General features: G+C 32.5%; 1 protein-coding gene across 1 annotated transcript in view; it reads right to left on the minus strand.

Moving 5' to 3' along the window:
* The window catches only part of LOC133188056 (neurogenic locus Notch protein-like), a 38,983-nt gene extending 18,769 nt beyond the window's left edge, over nucleotides 1–20,214 (minus strand). Inside the window, exons 1-3 of the mRNA XM_061323444.1 lie at nucleotides 20,200–20,214; nucleotides 18,591–18,673; nucleotides 16,722–16,912 (exon numbers count right to left, since the gene is read on the minus strand). Of these exons, the coding sequence (XP_061179428.1) occupies nucleotides 16,722–16,912; nucleotides 18,591–18,673; nucleotides 20,200–20,214 (289 nt within the window). The remainder of the gene's footprint in view (nucleotides 1–16,721; nucleotides 16,913–18,590; nucleotides 18,674–20,199) is intronic.
* Between the last annotated feature and the right edge of the window lie 226 nt (nucleotides 20,215–20,440).

A 20,440-nucleotide genomic window follows, 5' to 3' on the forward strand; every position in this document is an offset into this window, starting at 1 on the left:
CCCTAGCAACCGGCCAATTTTTCCATGTGGCAGGACAAAAAGTCCCTTATCTTTTAAGACTTGAAATGAAATGTAAATATGAATAAAATTATTCCTCTTCACTAGCATGAAGAAGATACACATTTTAAGTGTTTTAACAACCCAACACGAAGATATCATATTTAAAGTTAGTTCTGTAATAGACATTGGAAGATATACATGTTTGGCAATTTTTGCTGATTCAGCATTTTTCTTGATTTTGGCAATATTCAAGGACAAATTAAAATTTGCATCTAAAAATTTCAGCTTTTGCATGTATATCACATAAAAGTAAAGAAATGTCTCTAATGAAATTCGAATTCAAACACGTGGGGTTTTTGAAAATTAATGTCCGTTGCATAGCAACAATAATGGATGTTTTGATAGATAAATAGTGAATAATTGTGCAATGTTACACAGAAAAATTGTATAAATTGTTATATTAGAGTACTAGAAATAAATTTTAAAGTGAAAAAACATAAATCAGACTTCTTAGCAAATTAAAGACTATTGTACAGTTACTTATCTCCATGGAAACAGCATATTCCCCATAGCAACAAGGCCGCAAAGCTTAATTTTGGCAGATATTCATGTACAGTGGTAAGAAATGTTTCAAATTTAGTCCTAAAATTACAGTTTAGCAAAATTAAAAATGTATTTTGGACCTCATAAAAGTATTTTTGTTATATAAATTTCCCATGGAAACAATTTTGAGAACATAACAACCACTTGATTTCATTGAGTGTTTGAAAGATTCATTCTCTGCAATTAATTTGACCTTCATATATGAGCAAGAGAATACATAGTCACAGAATTTCTTCAAACATGCTATATGTGTTATCAAAGAATTTGAAACCATTAACTCATATAAGGCAAATAATTGTTGCTATGTAACATGGTTACCATGGCAACGTGCCATAAATTTTGAAAAACTTAACATGTTGTTCAGAGTCCCATTATTAATGTTTACAGCAATTCAGAAAAGTGACAATGACTGTGTATAAAAGTCAAAAACGTGCTGTCTTGTATGCAAATGGACAATGTAATTTGGTCTAATGAAAGTATTTATGTATTAACATATTCCATGGCAACAAATTTGAACACATGCATGTAACAACTTAGATATATCTGATAAATAGTTAAAGCATTTTTTTATATAACCATTGTCTTGAAGAAGAGTAATGGCACACAAATTGTAGGTGGAATTCGATGTACTCATCCCAAATATTCACTAGAGGAATACATTGTGCAATCATAACTTTAAATTTTGAGATGACACATTTTTACTATGGAAACCCTTTGTTAGCATGGAAATTGTTCCTTTAATGCTTAAGGGAGTACAAAACTTTTTTTTAGCTTTTGTTTGTTTTAAAAGAATTTTGAATATGACACATAAAGTTATCTCCCTTGTGGTACTCTTTTTTCAATTAGGGTCAGAAAGATTAAATAAAACAAAGTGGTCGTGGAAAGAATATTTATTGTTTCACAATGCTTTGAATTCCATTTCTTTTTAATATGCACCTGTAAACAACTTGTGTTAAATTATACACCAATCAAATAGAAATACACCCCTGTCGCCAGAAAGAAGCCAACATACAGCAGATCAATTTTTTACCAACAACTCAAAAATTCGCATTGCTTCTATTGGCCCACACTCAAGTTATCATTATGACGAAATGACAATTATGTATTCATGCAATATTTCCGAAAAATAGATATAATGTTGAAAGTATTCATCAAGTGCATGACACAAATTATTTAAGTTCAAAGTAATACTTTAAAAAAAAAATACTCAAAATTTTTAGTGAGGTAGGTACTAGTATTTGCCTCACTTGCCTCAGCGGCCTTGATTATAAAGTAATCTAGTGACTTTACAAGATCTTAGTTACCAGGAGTAAGGAGTCTTATTTGGAAAAGACAATTTTTTTTCTTGCATGGGATTACTTGTAGAAGTGACATTTTACATGTATAAATTTTGCACGATTTATTTATTGTCTAAATTGCTTGAAATTTTTACTACATTCTATACTGAAAAAAGGCTATGAAATCTTAATTAAAATTATGCAAGAATTAGATTATTTCTGCAACAAGAAATGAAATAAAAGGAGAAAAACTTTGTAATTTGAAAATTAAACAAGTATTTTCAATGAAACATGAAGATATTGTACAGTAATCAAACTCAAAAGGCGATTGATAAAATATAAATTTTGAGCAGAGCAAACACGAACCTATGAAATCAGCAGCCATGGAGGGATAAGCACCCCCCCCCCTCCCGTCGACCGGTCACACCCGCCTTGTGCTGTTGGTCGTGATTGTATAAACGGAAAAATCCATAGTCAATTCAAGATGAAAATTTCGCATGAAAGACGTCAGTCAACATTCGACCCAACTTGACAGATTGTATTTGTATATAAGATCATAGTATTGACCATGGCATTTGCGAAGTGTTGACTTCAAGGGAGGTTTCGGAAATACCCTTAATTCATTATTTGTCAGAAGCCTGCTTCGTTTTAAAATTGTTCGGACGGAGAGCATGCTCTTGCGTATATTGAATCAACTGTGAGACAGAAACCCCATATTCAGGTGATGGTATATTCCTACATAACTAAGGGAAGTTGACGATAGAAAAGTTGCGGTCATCAGGTTTATCATAATGTTTGTTGTTGGTTTGCCATCAATCTCTTTCTCCAATATCCAAATATGAAGTATAGTTCTGTCATATTCTTTTATCACTAATTATAAACGTACTTTTATTTTTGGAAAGTGCAGCTACATTTCGTGAAATTTTTGGTGGATGAAAATGTATTATGAATATATCAGAATAAATTAATCATTAAGTACTTTTATGCTTCATATAACGATTTATTGCAATTGAACTATACAAAATCGGTTCCATCAGAATAAAGTATACATGTAATGAGTTTTTTTTTCATTCGTCACAACGGGCCTCCATACCCGTTACAATGCAGACACAAATCATCCTTTCTTCTGTAAATTGGACAAACCTCTTTCAATTCTGCTTGAAAGTTATTACAAGCATTAATATGTGCACATGTGTGAGAGAAATTGAAATTCAGTCTTTCTTTGATACTACTGAAATCACTGGTTGCTATGTTAAAAATGTAACTTCCGTTTTAAAAAGTGTGTTCGCATTATTAAACGCATCGGCAGAAAATTAAATAAAATTCATAAAATGTAAGGGTGCCAATTATTTTTATACCCACCATGACTAGCGCTTAAAACAGCAAGCATGTAATTTGATGAAATCGAGGGTCAATAGGGCTGAAAATATAGCGAAATTTCACTATAATAGTGATATACCACTATTATAGCGGAATTTACGTTTCTCCCCAACCTGTTAAAGGTATCCAATTACATTGTCCATTTGCATACAAGACAGCACGTTTTTGACTTCTCCACACAGTCATTGTCACTTTTCTGAATTGCTGTAGACATTAATAATGAGACTCTGAACATGTTCTTACATGTTTTTTTTTTTCTTTTCAAAATTTAGGGCACGTTGCCATGGTAACCATGTTACATAGCAACAAATATTTGCCTTATGTGAGTTAATGGTTTCAAATTCTTTGGTAACACATATAGCATGTTTGAAGAAATTCCGTGACTATGTATTCTCCTGCTCATATATGAAGGTCAAATTAATTGCAGAGAATGAATCTTTCAAACACTCAATGAAATCAAGTGGTTGTTATGTTCTCAAAATTGTTTCCATGGGAAATTTATATAACAAAAATACTTTTATGAGGTCCAAAATACATTTTTAATTTTGCTAAACTGTAATTTTAGGACTAAATTTGAAACATTTCTTACCACTGTACATGAATATCTGCCAAAATTAAGCTTTGCGGCCTTGTTGCTATGGGGAATTTGCTGTTGCCATGGAGGTAAGTAACTGTACAATAGTCATTAATTTGTTAAGAAGTCTGATATATGTTTTATCACTTTAAAATTTATTTCTAGTACTCTAATATAACAATTTATACAATTTTTCTGTGTAACATTGCACAATTATTCACTATTTATCTATCAAAACATCCATTATTGTTGCTAGGCAACGGACACTAATTTTCAAAAACCCCACGTGTTTGAATTCAGATTTCATTAGAGACATTTCTTTACTTTTATGTGATATACATGCAAAAGCTGAAATTTTTAGATGCAAATTTTAATTTGACCTTGAATATTGCCAAAATCAAGAAAAATGCTGAATCAGCAAAAATTGCCAAACATGTATATCTTCCAATGTCTATTACAGAACTAACTTTAAATATGATATCTTCGTGTTGGGTTGTTAAAACACTTAAAATGTGTATCTTCTTCATGCTAGTGAAGAGAAATAATTTTATTTAAGTTTACATTTCATTTCAAGTCTTAAAAGATAAGGGACTTTTTGTCCTGCCACATGGAAAAATTGGCCGGTTGCTAGGGAAATTTCTCTGGCCAGGTTTCCATAGTAACCATGAACTAAAACATTTTTTATTTTACATACATGGATCATAGTGCAAGAGAAATCTATGTGTGGAAAATCATCAAATTCTGAGAACCTTCATGTATCACTTTTATACACATTTTGTCTGATTTTTATATGGACTGGTACTTAATATCAACTTCAGAGTACTTGTGTGTACAATCAGAATGCTTCTTAAAAAAATTTTTGCAAATGACCAATGACAAGGTAAGTAAATTTGCGAATTCCATTTTTATTGAAAAAGTAGCTGTCTGTGATGTCAAAAAGCCTGGACTTCAGTTTATCGTGGGGAATAGTTGTATATACGTAGAGTTGAAAAGTCGTAAGTTTTGATGTTATTGATTTTTGTAAAATTTTGTGACTTGAAATATTCCAAAAGTTACTTGGAATTTTTAAGTATCCACATCTGATTTACACTACTTCTCGAATACATTGTTGCACAGTACCTGACGTTTCTTCTTCACTGCTGTTAATATTTTAGTGAGGAGTAAAGAAAGAGGCTTGGTAGAACATTAAACTGTTGATATACTCACATATACATGTATGTATATAATGCATTACGTATATTATGCAAGCGGTGAAAAACATACCAGACATATGATGGACATACATTTCTTTTCTATGCTTGAACATACGAATGAACAAGATGTGTTTCTGAAACGCTGATTCCCCCTTATGGCAACTTATAGCAAAGGTTAAACTTTCTCAACGCAAATCAAATATGTTGATACCCAATGTAAGGTCTTGTATCGAGTAATATATCTGTGAAATATGAAAGCCCAAGCAGCAACCATTGAATAGATATGGAAAAGTTTAAAGTTTTCAAAAAGTAATCAAACTCCAAGGTCAAGGTCAAAGTGTCAAAAGTAGGTCAAAGGGTCAAAGTTGTTGGTATCCAAAGGAAGGTCTTGTCACAAGGATTACATATGTAAAGTATGAGAGCCCTAGCACCAACGGTTCAAAAGTTATGGCCAAGGTTAAAGTTTTTCAAAAGTAGGTCAAACTCCAAGGTCAAAGGGTCAAAGTTTTTGGTATCCAAAGAAAGGTCGTGTCACAAGGATTACATGTGTGAAGTATGAAAGCCCTAGCACCAACTGTTCAAAGGTAATGGCCAAGGTTAAAGTTTCTCAAAAGTAGGTCAAACTCCAAGGTCAAGGTCAAAGGGTCAAAGTTTTTGGTATCCAAAGAAAGGCCGTGTCATAAGGATTACATGTGTGAAGTATGAAAGCCCTAGCTTCAACTGTTCAAAGGAAATGGCCAAGGTTAAAGTTTTTCAAAAGTAGGTCAAACTCCAAGGTCAAGGTCAAAGGGTTAAAGTTTTTGGTATCCAAAGGAAGGTCGTGTCACAAGAATTACATATATGATGTTTGAAAGCCTAAGCTTCAACTGTTCAAAAGTTATGGCCAAGGTTAAAGTCTCATAAAATTTTGCAAAAGTGGGTCAAACTCCAAGGTCAAGGTCAAAAGGTCAAATATGATGGTACCCAAAGAAAGGTATTGTCACATGGTATACATATTTGAAATATGAAAGCCATAGCTCCAACCAATCAAAAGTTATGGGTAAGGTTAAAGTTTTTGCGAACAAACAGACAGACAGACAGCTAGACGGACGGACAGGGCAAAAACTATAAGCCCCCGAATCTTCGATTATTGGGGCATAAAAATGAAAAAAAAACTAAGTTGCAATTCCTTTAGATATATCGGCGCCTAATAACAATTTGTATCATGAGACTAATTTAAAATTTCCTTATTTACTTATTCAGGGGAAAATAAAGATTTTTTTCATTTGTTTTACTGCTTTTCTTTGAATGGTGTAGGGTAAAAGCAAATAATTTTACTACTAATGTTGAAAAAACACAAGAAAAAGAAAGACTCTTTAAAAAAAAAAGAATAAGTAATCTCTCTCTCTCTCTCTCTCTCTCTCTCTCTCTCTCTCTCTCTCTCTGCAAAATCATAAAAAATGTTATCAAAGATAAAGATATTGAGAGTCAATTGAAATATAATAAGAGTAAATAATTTTAATGAACAAAGCTTATCACCCTAAGCAAGCAATAAAGTAAAGGCTTGTTAAACATCCTCTTCAATCCTGTCATTAACAGTTCAATCTAACATTAAAAAAAGTCGCACATTCCAAGATAAAAACACAGAATTTAAAATTGCTTCAATTCTTGGACTGCATTCACTTAAGTTCATCATAATGAGAGGGTTGACCTAATTGCCCAAGTTCTTCATAGCCTACGTTATCTTCTTTTATATCATGTACAGTTGTTTTTGCGTCTTTCGTTGGATTCTGTTGCTTATTTACCATCTTTGAGTTTTGTCTTTTATACATGGTTTTTCTTACCTTTCTGAAACATGTAATCAAACATTAAAGCCATAATTAATTGTTGTCATCTGACTTAAAAGAAAGAGAAATTCAGTTTAGTTTCAAATGTTTACTTTTATATATGCTTCAATCAAAACTCACCGCACAGTAAAGCATATGTTGAGAGATATACTTAAAAAGAGAATTGTAATTACACCATACAGGGCTGAATAAACTTCAGTGATGGTTTTGCCTCTCTCTGACACCTGGTTGTATCCTTTAGTAGAAAGAGAAAAAATACATAGGCAACAACAACTAGCAGATTTATACTCGTTGTATTGATAATGCCAATAAAAGTTTATTTTTGCATCCAATCCACACCCTTGTAAGTACAGGTCGTTCAATAAATAATGCAAAAGGTCATCTAAAAATAAGAATAATTACACATTCTTTATATTTTCAATCCCTCAAAGTATCCCCTGTTACCCTATACACAGGTCTTAGGTCTCTGTACCTATGACCAGGAAACCTCAGCATACTCATCTTCTGGAATGCCCCAAAGACACTGATGAATATTACCTTCCATGACATATCTGATATTGTACGAGCTTCCTTTAATTGTTTTCATGTCTTTTGGGGATAAAAAGATCTCACAATAACTGAGATTTAGCGAATATTGGGGGGGGGGGGGTAAAGATCTGTAAACCTTTCTCTTCTTTAAAATTTCGTTTTTTTTCCTCTATGCTTCTTTGCAGCAGCGTTGTCAGGTACAGGAAATTACCATGGGGACCGATATTTGGACTTCCTTTGCAGGAAATCTGTTTATCTTTCAATAGAGCAATTTGAACATAAAAGTTACCATTGATGGTACTTCATTTGGGTGTATGAATATGTTTTATTGGACCTCTTTGAAAAAAAATGAAAACTGATAAAACATATTTAGAGCCCTTGCTTCTCCTTACAATAATAAGACGACAGCATTTTCTTTGATTCAACATTTTATTATGGATTTTCCTTTCCGATTATAAAAAGTGTACACATGTTTTTCATTCATCACGCAACTTTATCAAATCTTCTAATTTCTTAAAAATTTGTTTTTAAATAGACCGGTGGCACATTTAAGGCGTGTTTTCTCTTCGGTATTTGTAAGAAAATGTTAACTATCTGATAACATTATATTCATTTCCTTCGTCAGAATTCTATAAAAAATTGTGGTGATGAAATGTTTTATGTCTTTTCAATGTACTTTTGAATTTCTGAATCCATCTGAAAACTATACAGCGTTAAAGACTAATTCTTTCCACATATAAAAATCGTATATTTTATTTGAGTTCGGCGATTTATTTGAAGAAGCCCACTTTTCATTTTATCTCGACAGAGATAATTTTAAACAGTTTTCAGCTCAGTGTAGTGACCATGCTTACTTTAAAAGTGAAATTTCTTTGCGAGGACAGTAGGAAAAATAACGAGGTTTTCCCAGATAAGAGCTCTTTAATAGAACTTTCAACTTTGAAAAAATGAAATCAAAAACTTCTACATTATTTATTACATACTTTAAGTTGCATTATTTATTGAAGGATCCTCGTAGAATTGCATATACTTAAAAGTGACCAAGATTTAACGTAATTTGTGGTTGCAGATATTATCTTTCAGAATACTTTGATTAAACATTTTCGGAATCTCAGACACCCGACAGCGGACTTCGGACAGCGGACTTTTCACGTAAGGGAGCGTGCCAAAAAGTGAATATAAATAAATATACTTTGTAGTCTGGATGAATTGTACTTGATAATCACATTTCCTTCTTATTCGTATGATTAACACTACTCTTCACTGTACAAGTGTACACATGCACGTGGTATTGAAGTGGGGGGTTCTCCTCAACTTTTCCTAAAATAACGATGTGCCCCCTTTCCCGAGAGATTGTTTAAAGATTGTTGTTGAAAAAGAAACATTATATCTGTAGATGGTTATCGTTAATAGCACTGCAAACCTTTTGTACAGACTCACACACGATTGATTTTCCAACACCAAACAAGTTCCCGATTGTTCGGTACTCTGTTGTCGATGACAGCCAGTAAAATATCATAGCAACTAGCTTTTGGACCTCTAGTGGCTGGCAAACACATTTTTCCTTGGGAGCTAAGTAATTGTCCAAATCTTTACAAAGCATTTCGAATGCACGTCTTATCATTCGAAAGTTCTCAATCGATTGAGAATCGTCAAACATTTGTTAAGCAATTCTGTCATATCAGTTTGTTGACCTTTCCCTAGCCCATTGATCCCTTAAACGACCTAGCCAAGCGCAAAAACCTAAAAATACACAGTAAGGGATTATCCTCCTTCTTCTGAACCTAAAATAATCCGCCATTTTTTTTTTTTTTTTTTTTTTTTTTTTTTTTTTGTTAATCTTCATGAATCATTGCCATTTGATCTAATTTATTAAGTACCATTTGAACGCTTAGCAAATATACTTTTACACAGGGGTGAAATTTTGCACGTATGCAAAATTTACACCCTGTGAGTAAATCAACGCATGTGAACGGGGCTTATATCAATTATTTTATCTTTAAAATTGTAGAGGGCATTTTTCATATTTGTTTCCTTTCATTAAATTTTGAGTTTTTAAAATCACTCTATAACGTCAGCTTAGCAATGTATTTTTGGATATTTCAAATCAAATTTTGCAAATTTTAATTCCTCGTTGTAACTTTTTTTTCATTTTTTTTTTCATATCCAATGTATTGAAAAAAAAAGAACAAAGAAAAAGAACAAAGAAGAACTCTTTAGTTTCTATATCATCTTACACAGCTAATTGTGCCACGTACGTGTAACGTATGGTAGCACATACCATATGTTACACGTATGTGAAACATACGTAACACATACGTGTATTCCAACCGCACGTTACACGTACGTGGTATAACGTATGGATAACATGCGTGTGACAACATACGTTTCACATAACGTACGTGAAACGTGCGGTTGGAATACACGTACGTGTTACGTACGTTTCACGTACGTGTTACATATGGTATGTGCTACCACGCGTTACACGTACGTTTATAAACGCATGGTTTACATGTGTATTGTCAACCACACGTTACACATACGTTAATGAACATGTGGTTTACATATGTATTGTCAACCATACGTTACACATATGTTAATAAACACACAGTTTACATGTGTATTATAAACCACACATTAGACATATTTCACACACAGGGTTTACTTTTATTATCAACCACACATTACACATATGTTAATATATGCATGGTTTACATGTATTAAAAACCACACATTACATGTACATTAATGACAAGTATGAGTGTTATCAGCTATGTTACATGTAGGTTAATAAAAATTGTTTTACATGTGTGTGAAAAGCTGACTGTGTTTGAGAAGGCTGTATATTTTCTATATTAATGGTACTTTTACATACATGTATACGATAAATGTACGTCAACTATAATTAAATTCAATCCTTTTTAATTCATTTAATTAATTAGTAAAATTATTATTTAATTTTTGTCAACAAGTGAAAAAAATCCCTAAAAGTTTTATTGTTGCTGGGACTATATAATATTCTAAAATTGGTGACATTTTCAAATACTGTAACAGGAATTTTTTGTACAAAAGTACACCTCAGACCAAATACTTTTTTTTTACTTAACAGTTCAGAGTGAATTTGGAGAACTAATCAAGATAATGTTTAAAATCAACAGGTCTGGTACAATCTCTTGATTAAGCTTTATAGCTTGAAATAGCTATATAGCTTTATTAAGCTATTCAAAATAGCTTTATTAAGCTATTCAAAATAGCTTGATAAAGCTATTTATATACAGGTTTTCACAAAAATGTTATTTGTACAAAATAGACAAAAAGTCACAAGTATTTGACTATTCATATGTAATATGGGTTATCAAATCAACAACCCAAATCAAAACAATACTTCAAACGGAAATACGTCATAACGTGGAGGTATCCCATACTACCTTAAGAAACAGTGAAAATTTAGTGGGATGTTTTAAAAATCTTCTTCTCAAGAACCACTGGGCCAAAAAAGTTGAAACTTATAGGAAACCTTGTATGTCAAAGTGTAAATTCAAATTTGTTTAAATCATGAGCTCCGGGGATGGTTGGGGCCACAAAGGGGGATCAAAGTTTTACATAGGAATATATAAGAAAAAATCTTAAAAAATCTTCTTCTCAAGAACAGCAAAGCCTTGTTTAGTCATATTGATAAGGAAGCATCATCAAGTAGTGTAGATTCAAGTTTGTTCAAATCATGATCCCCCAGGGGTAGGGAGGGGCCACAATGGGGGATCAATATTTTACATAGGAATACATAGGGAAAAAACTTTAAAATTCTTCTCCTCAAGAATAGCAAAGCCATGAATAGTCATTTTGAAATGGAAGCATCCTCAGGCTGTGTGTAGATTCAAGTTTGTTTAAATCATGATCCTCTGGGGATAGGATTGGACCATAATGGGAGATCAAAGTTTTACATAGAATATATAGGAAAAAATCTTCTTCTCAAGAACAGAAAAGCCATGATTAATCATGTTTATATGAAAGCATCATCAGGTAGTGTAGATTCAATTTTGTTCAAATCATGAACTCTGGGGTAGGGAGAGACCACAATTGGGGATCAAGTTTTTACAAAGGCATATGTAGGGAAAAATCTTTAAAAAATTTCTGCTCAAGAACAACAAAACCATATGTTATATTAATATTTCTTATGGCCTGCGGGTGTGTCATCACCTTGACCCAAGGTCATTTGGGCAAGTTCAAGGTCACTGACAGAAAAAAATCATAATTTGTGTTTACACAAAGATTGCTTATGACCTGAAGGTGTGTCATGACCTGACTTAAGGTCATTTGGACAAGTTAAAGGTCACTGACAGAAAAAGTTCATAATTCGTGTTCGGTCTGTATCTTTCCTATGGAGGATAATTTTGGATGTTGGGATTATCCACTTCATACAAAGATTGTTTATGACCTGAGGGTGTGTCATGATCCTGACCTATAGTCACATACTGTAGAAAAAATGGATAAATAATGCATCCATACTTTCCAACAGAGAAATACTTAAAAAATTGTTATTAATTTTTCAATGTAATAAAAAACAATATTATTATTACTATTGCTGTATTACTAGGCTATGCCAAAGTTTCATTCATTAAAAAAATATAATGAGCAATTACTGGTAAATTTTCTCTCTAAATGTATAAACAATTTTTGAACACCTTTTAGATCCGAAAATACTAGCATTAGTGACTTGGCATCTTCTCTGAAAAACCCAGTGGGGGGTATTTGTCCATATTGGACAGTTCTAGTCTAGTTCTAAAGGAAGTCAACCAGGAGTTATATGTAGAAAATAATAATGTTCTGAAAAAAAAACTATGTTTTTTTCCATATGCAAATTCATTTGATATTTTCTTTTTCTTTACAGATGAAAGGGAGAAATTGCAGAAGAATGAATTAATGTTAACATCTCAACATTAAAATTGGCTTAAATTTGAATATGTAATTGTTGTGATTGCTTATAGAGCAATTAGGATCAGGAAATTTGAGGTGAAGGATATCCAGATATGTACCTTCAAAATGTGGATCATTCAACAGATGAAAAGAAAATAAGCCCCTGAAGAAAATTATGTCAAATGCATGAAATGAATATTTTAATTGCACATAATTTTTGTTTCAAGTATGTTTACAATATATATGTGAAAAAGAATGTTCGGTGGTCAAAACATATGTTTAACCATGGTTTGGCACATGTATGGTACTTGTACATTTATCATATGAGCAGTGCATTTAACAAACATGTTAAACGCATGTTTCTGAAAACATACGTTACACACACGTTGCACGTACGTTATTCATACGTGAACCATATGAATAACGTACGTGTGCAACATGTGTGTAACGTATGGTAGTCAATACGTATATTTAACGTACGTGTCACGCATGATATTCATACGTGTGAAAACGTACATTTAACATACGTGGTGCTTTTTTCATGTGGTACGTACGTGAAGTCACGTACGTATCACATACGTTTAGCGTACGTGATACGTACGTGGCACAATTTGCTGTGTAACCGATCTGATGTGTATAAAGTGTTAAAATAAAAAAAAATCAGTTAAATTTCTAATTTCGTGTGCAGTGGAGAGAAATCGAAATATTGAAAGACTTCATAATGCTGAAAAAGATAAATCAAATACTAGTATAAAGTTTTATTATTGTCTGTTACAATGTACACATTCAAATTCCAATAACATGGATACAGTCACAACTCTTTCCTTTTCACCTCTTTTTAACATTTTTTTACAATCCTTATTTAATTTGTTTTATTTCTTTCAAAATCAAAGGGAGGGGTGCATTCCGTAACCCCTCTGAATCCGCCATAATTGCATATAATGTAAAGATACACATTTTTAATTATGATCAATTAATGTAGTAATTCAATTGTTTGCAAAATGTGCCGAGATCGAAATATTTTTTATCTCTCTCAATCTCTACAATTCTGACCTATTTAATTTTTAAAAATTTCTTCGTTTTAATAGATGTCAGAGACATTGAGAGAATATTCTCAGGTAAATGTTAAAACGTATTTGTATACGCTCCCCGTAAGTTGTCTTTTGTTTGCAGTCCGCTGTTCGTAGTGCGATGTCAGGTGTCGTAGATTCCGAAAATGTTCATTAACCCGTCTTGAAAAATGGACGAGATTGTGATGCAGAGCAGAAAATATATTTTTGAAGTCGAAAATTATTTTGACCTTTTTCTTTGACATAGAAACTTTAATCAAGATTACACATACCATTTACTCCGTGGAAACTCTTTGGTTGAAGTATGAACCAGATTAGACTAGTAACAAAAAAATAAACCTCCGTGAAAAAAAGAGGTATTGGACGGAGAGACAGACATGTCGGTGATTTTAGGAGCGAGTCTTCTGAATAGTATACCTCTAAATTAAGCAACTTTTTTTTCCCGTGATGATCTAAAGTGAAAAAAACTTTCTTTCCAAGCGTAACTAACGCACATTTAGCTATTAATGTACATTAATTTGAATCAATCTATTCTTTCTGTCATAGAAGCTGGAACATATATCAGTTTTGAAGATTGCTTATTACAATCCATTGCCTTAAGTTTAGCTTTATTTCTAAGTTATTTGATTTTTTCAATTTATTCATTCAATATTCTGCTACTTTATTTGACATATTTAGTTAACATGTATTTTTATTTAAAACATAATCTTTTTATTATAAATTATATAGATGTAAAAGGCCAAAATAAAGGTATCCAAAGCACTGTGGAAATCTGTAGTTTACTTTTTAATGGAATTAAGACCTTCTTGTTATTTTTAGGTTTCTTTTCCACAGTTTTTATTATTCTTTCTCTTACCGATTTTGTGCACGCGAGTTCTCGGAAACGGCTTGCTCGATTTTCATGAAACTCTCAGGTCTGATAGAACATAAAAAATCTAGACATATATTTTTTTTTGTTTTGATGACGTCACTTCCGGTTCCGAGATTTCTGCATTTTAATGAATTTTAGAGAGTTGGTTTGTCCGCGAGTTTGCTCAAAAAAGGCTTAAGAGAGAAACTTGAGATTTTCAGAGTTGAAAGAACAATATATGTAGATGTGACAAACGTATTTCATTCTCACCGGAATTGCTGCACGCCGACGCTCGCTATGGCCCGAAAAAAGTCCTATCGGGTTTTTCAAAATTTCTAACACTTTTTCTACAATATATTTTTACCTATAAATATTTTGTTAGAACATATAGAACAAAAGTTGTGTAGAATGATCTTTCAAAGGATATCAACAATAAGGGGCTGGCCCCTAAAATAAGGGAGCTAGAGGGGCCAAAAGTGTTTTCCTGATATCTCAAAAAGTATTGAGAATTTGTATAGCATCAAAGAAGCAAAGTTGTTCAAAAACCTTAATGATTCCATACTTTTATTCAATTTTCATGGACCTCATACGAACTTTCCAAAATATTTGAGATCGTGAATTTACTAGTGCTAACGATGGGATGGACCATTTAATGCTCTTAATTTTAATGTTTGTCAGTCACTAATAAGTTATCTTTTTTGATAGAGCAAAAAAAATAATCTTTATATCCGATCTTATCATTTTTCTTTAAAGTTATAGATTAGCTTACCAGATTCCATTTCTTTTTATTTGCTTGATATAATGCTACAACATATTACACAAACATATACTACAAATAAAAAAAATTATGAAAACAAAAGAAAGAAAAAAAAGCATAACTTATTATTGTGTCATATAAAATAAGTTCAAAATTCTATTCCTACCAGAATTTATTTCTTTAACCTCATTCTGTAGATTCTCATGCATTGTTTTGATTTCATATTTAGAGTTCCCGATGTCGCCAAAGTGATTTTAAATTAAATGTATTCTCTTTTTTCGCTGATATCTAACGTTTTAGATTATATAATTCCTAGTATCAGATTCACACAACTTTGGCTTACAAGTAGGAAAAAAATTACTGCCGAGTATTTTCTCTATCGATATATATGCGCAGTTACAGGCAAAGTCATACTAAGCTTATCATCGAATCAAGAACTTTAATGCTATTCCTCGAACCCTCGGCCTCCTTGCACATTTGAAATGAAATAGTTTAGGAAAGCTCATCTGAACTAAAAAAAAAAAACTCCAAACACTGCACATTTAATGAATTACATATCTCTTTCGATTTTTTCTTCAAATTCCTGGAGACTGTGTCTTAAAGAACAGTATGATTAAATACACTTCTACACTACACTATTCTAAACGTATGAGCTGCCATGTCATCAACCACTCGATTTTAGTTTGAAGAAGTCTTGCACAGGTTTCTTGCCTTATTCTTGATTTAATGATTATACTATTGAATTCTATTCATACAATGTGAAGGAAAGACTTGAAATGGTTGATTATGATTGAATGTAGGAGTATCTTTATATAAGGAAGAGGCGGGGAAAATACGACGCACAACATACATGAACATACAGTAAGTTGGTCAAAAATTTTCAATCTCCATACAAAAAAAAAAAACCCTTGCCCATAACCTTAAAAATTTTCTTGAATCGGTTAAAGAGGTTTAACTGTTTTATTTTTTATTACAATCATATCACGTAGCTACATGTAGATCTGAACTTTACATTAAAAAAGAAAGTTATTATTTTTAATAAGACTAGATGTGGATATGTAGAAAGCATCCATTTCACACTATACTACACTTTATCATGAAAATATGAACACACAAAATTAAGATGAATTTAAAAGTTTTTAAAAGTATTTTTAGATGTAAGAGATTATCTACAAAATAAAAAATACCGAGAAAAACATAAATTTAAAGTTTTGCAAGGTTAACATTCACTGTAATCAATTTATCATTAACTTTTTGAGAATATTCATCAAACAATTAAGAAAATTATATGGATATAAAAATGCATTATTTTTTAGTCTTGTCTAAATTATTAATATTTTTTAGTTCATGCTGGTCTTTCTTAAAGCAATTTATATTGTTACCATAAATTTCTATTTCACAGATTTCTAGCATAGGTCCTGTCTCTTGTGTGTTTTCAGGAGCATTATATGTGGTTTCTAAGATGACGTATCGTGCTCTTTGTCTACAAGGAATTTCAATCACGGGAGGGGGCGTGGCTGGACGTGTAGTGTTATCCTTGTAGCATTGAACCCTATGTGTTGTCGAAGAATTTGTAGATGTGTTTGAAACATCCAAGTAGAACTGACGAAAACGGTAAGGTTTCCAGAAATCTAAAGATAAAACAATCTGTGCAAATTCAAATGAATTGTTTGAACAAGGTACTAATTTACCTTTTTCTGGGTAAATAATAGTATTTGACTTCAAAGGCGTTATTCTACGTGTACATACCGTTCCTGTAAAATATTTTTACAGAGTTGAGCCTGTAGGGCGTCCTTAGATCCACCTGAAACCAAGCTTTTGATTGGTAAGGCGCCGTGTGTGCACATGCTTGGTAATTTTGGCTGTAATTACCGTCCACAGCTTTTGTCGCAGGAAGTCCTTCTCTGTCCGAGCATTGGGATACCTGAATACCCCGTTTCCTGCTCAAGTTTTTTGAAAAAAAAGAAGAACTTGCCAATTTGGAAAATTATCACTTCAATTCATAATATTTAGACAATTAATCCAACTGCAAAGATACGATATTTATTACAAATGCAGCATAAAAATCTATTGAAAGATTTTTAACATTTAATTTTAAGGGACTGGTAGTCTAGTTGTAGAGTGTTCGCTTCATAATCGGGATTTATCAGGCTCGGTCTCGGCTCCGCGTCAAACATAGGTGACTGTTCCTTCGCCAAGCGCCCTGCATTAGAAATGATTGTCATGGGTCTTTCGTATGTGATCTTTAAAATGTAGATCCCATGTCACAAAAGACGTTGACACAATGAAGAACCCTCACTGCTTAATGGCCGAAAGTGTCCAGTATAGCTCTAAGTTTGAAACCCTTTACTAGTAAATGGTAACGTGAAATATGAAGATAACGAACATTATTCAATCTCAGAAGTCCATTAAAACAAAGCAAATTTGGAGCAAAGCAAACACGGACCTCTAAAAACATCAGAGCAGAGGTGGATTAGGTGCAGAGGAGTAAGCATCTTCAGTCGACCGGTCACGCCCGCCGTTTGTTCATTGTCATGAAAAATCCTTAGACAATTCAGTGTTTAAATAATGGCCTGACAACTAGTATGAAAAAACGTCAGTCCACTTAATGAAGAAACATGTAACTGTCAGTGATCAACTTCAATGCAGTCTTAAAAAAATGAATAAAATAGTGAGGGGCTACGTTTTGTTGTAGACTCAAATACATGTAAGCAATAAAAATAACTTCTGTAAGATATTTTCTGATTCCATTACATTAAATTGAAAAGTAGAATGCAAAGAACTTGTTTGTTTTGAAAGGGGGTGCGGAACACGTAATTCGTCCATAAATCAAGGACGAATTTATTAAAATACAAGTATTCAATTTTATTACTATTTAACTTTCAAGAGCATATGATCATTCATCTTTGGTTTTCTTGTAATAGTGGAAATTCATAGCTAAAACAATTAACTTCATATCTTAACAAAAATATATTAAGCTTTTTACTAATTTACAAATATTTATAGAATTTCTTTTGTTAATGCCAGAGAGAGAGAGAGAGAGAGAGACCCTCGAACACACACACACACACACGCACAGAGAGAGAGAGAGAGAGAGAGAGAGAAAGAGAGAGAGAGGACTAAAATTAGATCGGAAAATTTCCCTCCTTTTACTTTTTTCTGAACATAACGTTTTACTTTGAATTAATATGAAAATGTTCATTTAAAACCAATAGTTCATACAAAAAATTGAAAGAATGTAAGGTTTCTATTAGAGATATATTTGAGGATTCCTTTTCCGATCCCATGTCTTCTATTTCAAAATGTTCTGCGAAAAACTCTAAAACCTTTGACATTTTGATAACTAACACTTCCTTCACCAGTAATCTTACTGGACACAGCTTCTATACCAAAGCTTGGGAAAATCTAAACTGCAGAACTTCTAATGTTGTCGACGAAATAGAATGTAATCTTTGTGGACTTGTTTATGTTGGGGAAACCAAGGGATCACTTAATAAAAGAATATCAGGTCATAGATTTCAAATAAATAATGGGGGTCAGCAGCTTTTATACAAGCATTTTAATTTACCTGATCATTCTATTTTGTCAATGAAAGTTAGAATTCCAGAAAAGATTTACCACCACACAAACAGTCCATCACCGAGTACACCTTTCCCTAGACAACAGGAGTTCTGGATTAGAAAACTAGGGACAGCCTTTCCCTATGGATGTAAGAACATTGTCAATAGTGTTGGAAATCTTTCCAGTCCCCAGTGTAACAATGTAAATGTGATGGGACTTTTTAACCATACACAGAGACGTAAGCGTAGTCATGGGCATCGGTCTTACAATAAACCTTTAATACACGATGTCTCTTTTGAATCATTACTACCTTACGTAAATCAACAGTTAGGTCTACATCATATTCGCACCAAACTCTACTCTGTCCCTTTGAAACTTTTAAATAGTCTTCTTGAAAAGGTCAAGAAAAGTCCATTTTACACCAGAATATAGGCTCGGATCTGTGATTATGGATATTACAAATTATAGGCTTTTAAAAACCCCACGTTTTACGGAAGAAAATGCAACTAAAACAATTCGTTTTTTCCTTAAACTTTAATATGCCAACAAAGGAATTGACGCGGTTAATATCAGTAATATTCTTAATCACAAAAGGGTCCAGTCTTGTATTCCACCATATTTCAAGTTAACGACTACACCTTGTACTTTCTACAAATATACATCGACTATTGCTTCCAAACTTTTTAATTACAAGAAAACTTTACAAGGCCTGGATATCGAATAACTGAAACATAATCCTCCATCGTGTTCATGTTCTTCTTCACCCTATAACTATAGTCCTGCTGGACACGTTATTACTGGTGACGTAAATATAGTAAATAATGAGGACCTTAGATCACTAATTTTAAAAGGTCCTAAAAATAGGGAACCCCGATCCTTCAACTGGCGTCGGAATTTCATAGATATTATGGATTCTTGCGATGGGCCAGACATGAAAAAGAAGACCTTGACACTTTGTTAGAATGGATTAAATGTATCAGATGTATGTTAAAATCGCGCATTAAAAGATTGAGGGGCAATATGAAAACCATCCATCCTTCTGTATTCAGTAATCCAGAAGTGAAAAAAGAATTAGATACATGATCAGTACGTACTGGTCCCTGCTGAAAAAGCAGATAACAACATTGTCTTTGTTTGTAAGACTCATTATATTAAATGTATTTTAGAGGAACTTGGATTTAATTCTACAAGTGGTAATCCAACTTATTACACTCATAGTTCCGTTTCTAAGGAAGAAATTCTTCAAAATCATATGTCAGTTTTGAATATTTTAAATATTCCAAACAACCAAAATGAATTTGAATTACCATATCTATATTGTATTCCGAAAATCATTACAAAGATACATAGTGGGTTCCAGTAAATGTTCAACCAAGCCTCTTTCTTTACTCCTCACTAAGATATTAACAGTAGTGAAGGAGAAACTTCAAGAGTACTGTGCAACAATATATTCGAGAAGTGGTATAAACCAGATGTGGATACTTAAAAATTCCAAGGATCTTTTGGAAAATTTGAAATCACAAGATTTTACCAAAATCAACAGCTTAAAAACTTACGATTTTTTAACTTTATACACAACCATTCCCCACGATAAATTAAAGTCCAGGCTTTTTGATATCATTGACATCTGTTTTTCAATAAAAATGGAAATCGTAAATTCACTTACCTTGTCATTGGTCATTTGGAAAATTATTTTGCTAAAACACATTCTGATTGCACACACAAGTACTCTGAAGTTGATATTAAAAAGATGCTTGAGTTTCTGATTGACAATATTTATGTGGTTTTTGGAGACCAGGTCTTCCAACAATCTATTGGAATTCCCATGGGTACCAATTGTTATTAGCAGACCTATTTTTGTATTCACATGAAGCAGAATTTGTCCAAAATCTTATACGTGAAAAGAA

Source organism: Saccostrea echinata, unplaced genomic scaffold (genome assembly GCF_033153115.1).
Source record: "Saccostrea echinata isolate AGI-Se365-2 ecotype Australia unplaced genomic scaffold, CSIRO_AGI_Sech_v1 ptg000015l, whole genome shotgun sequence".
Classification (NCBI taxonomy): domain Eukaryota; kingdom Metazoa; phylum Mollusca; class Bivalvia; order Ostreida; family Ostreidae; genus Saccostrea; species Saccostrea echinata.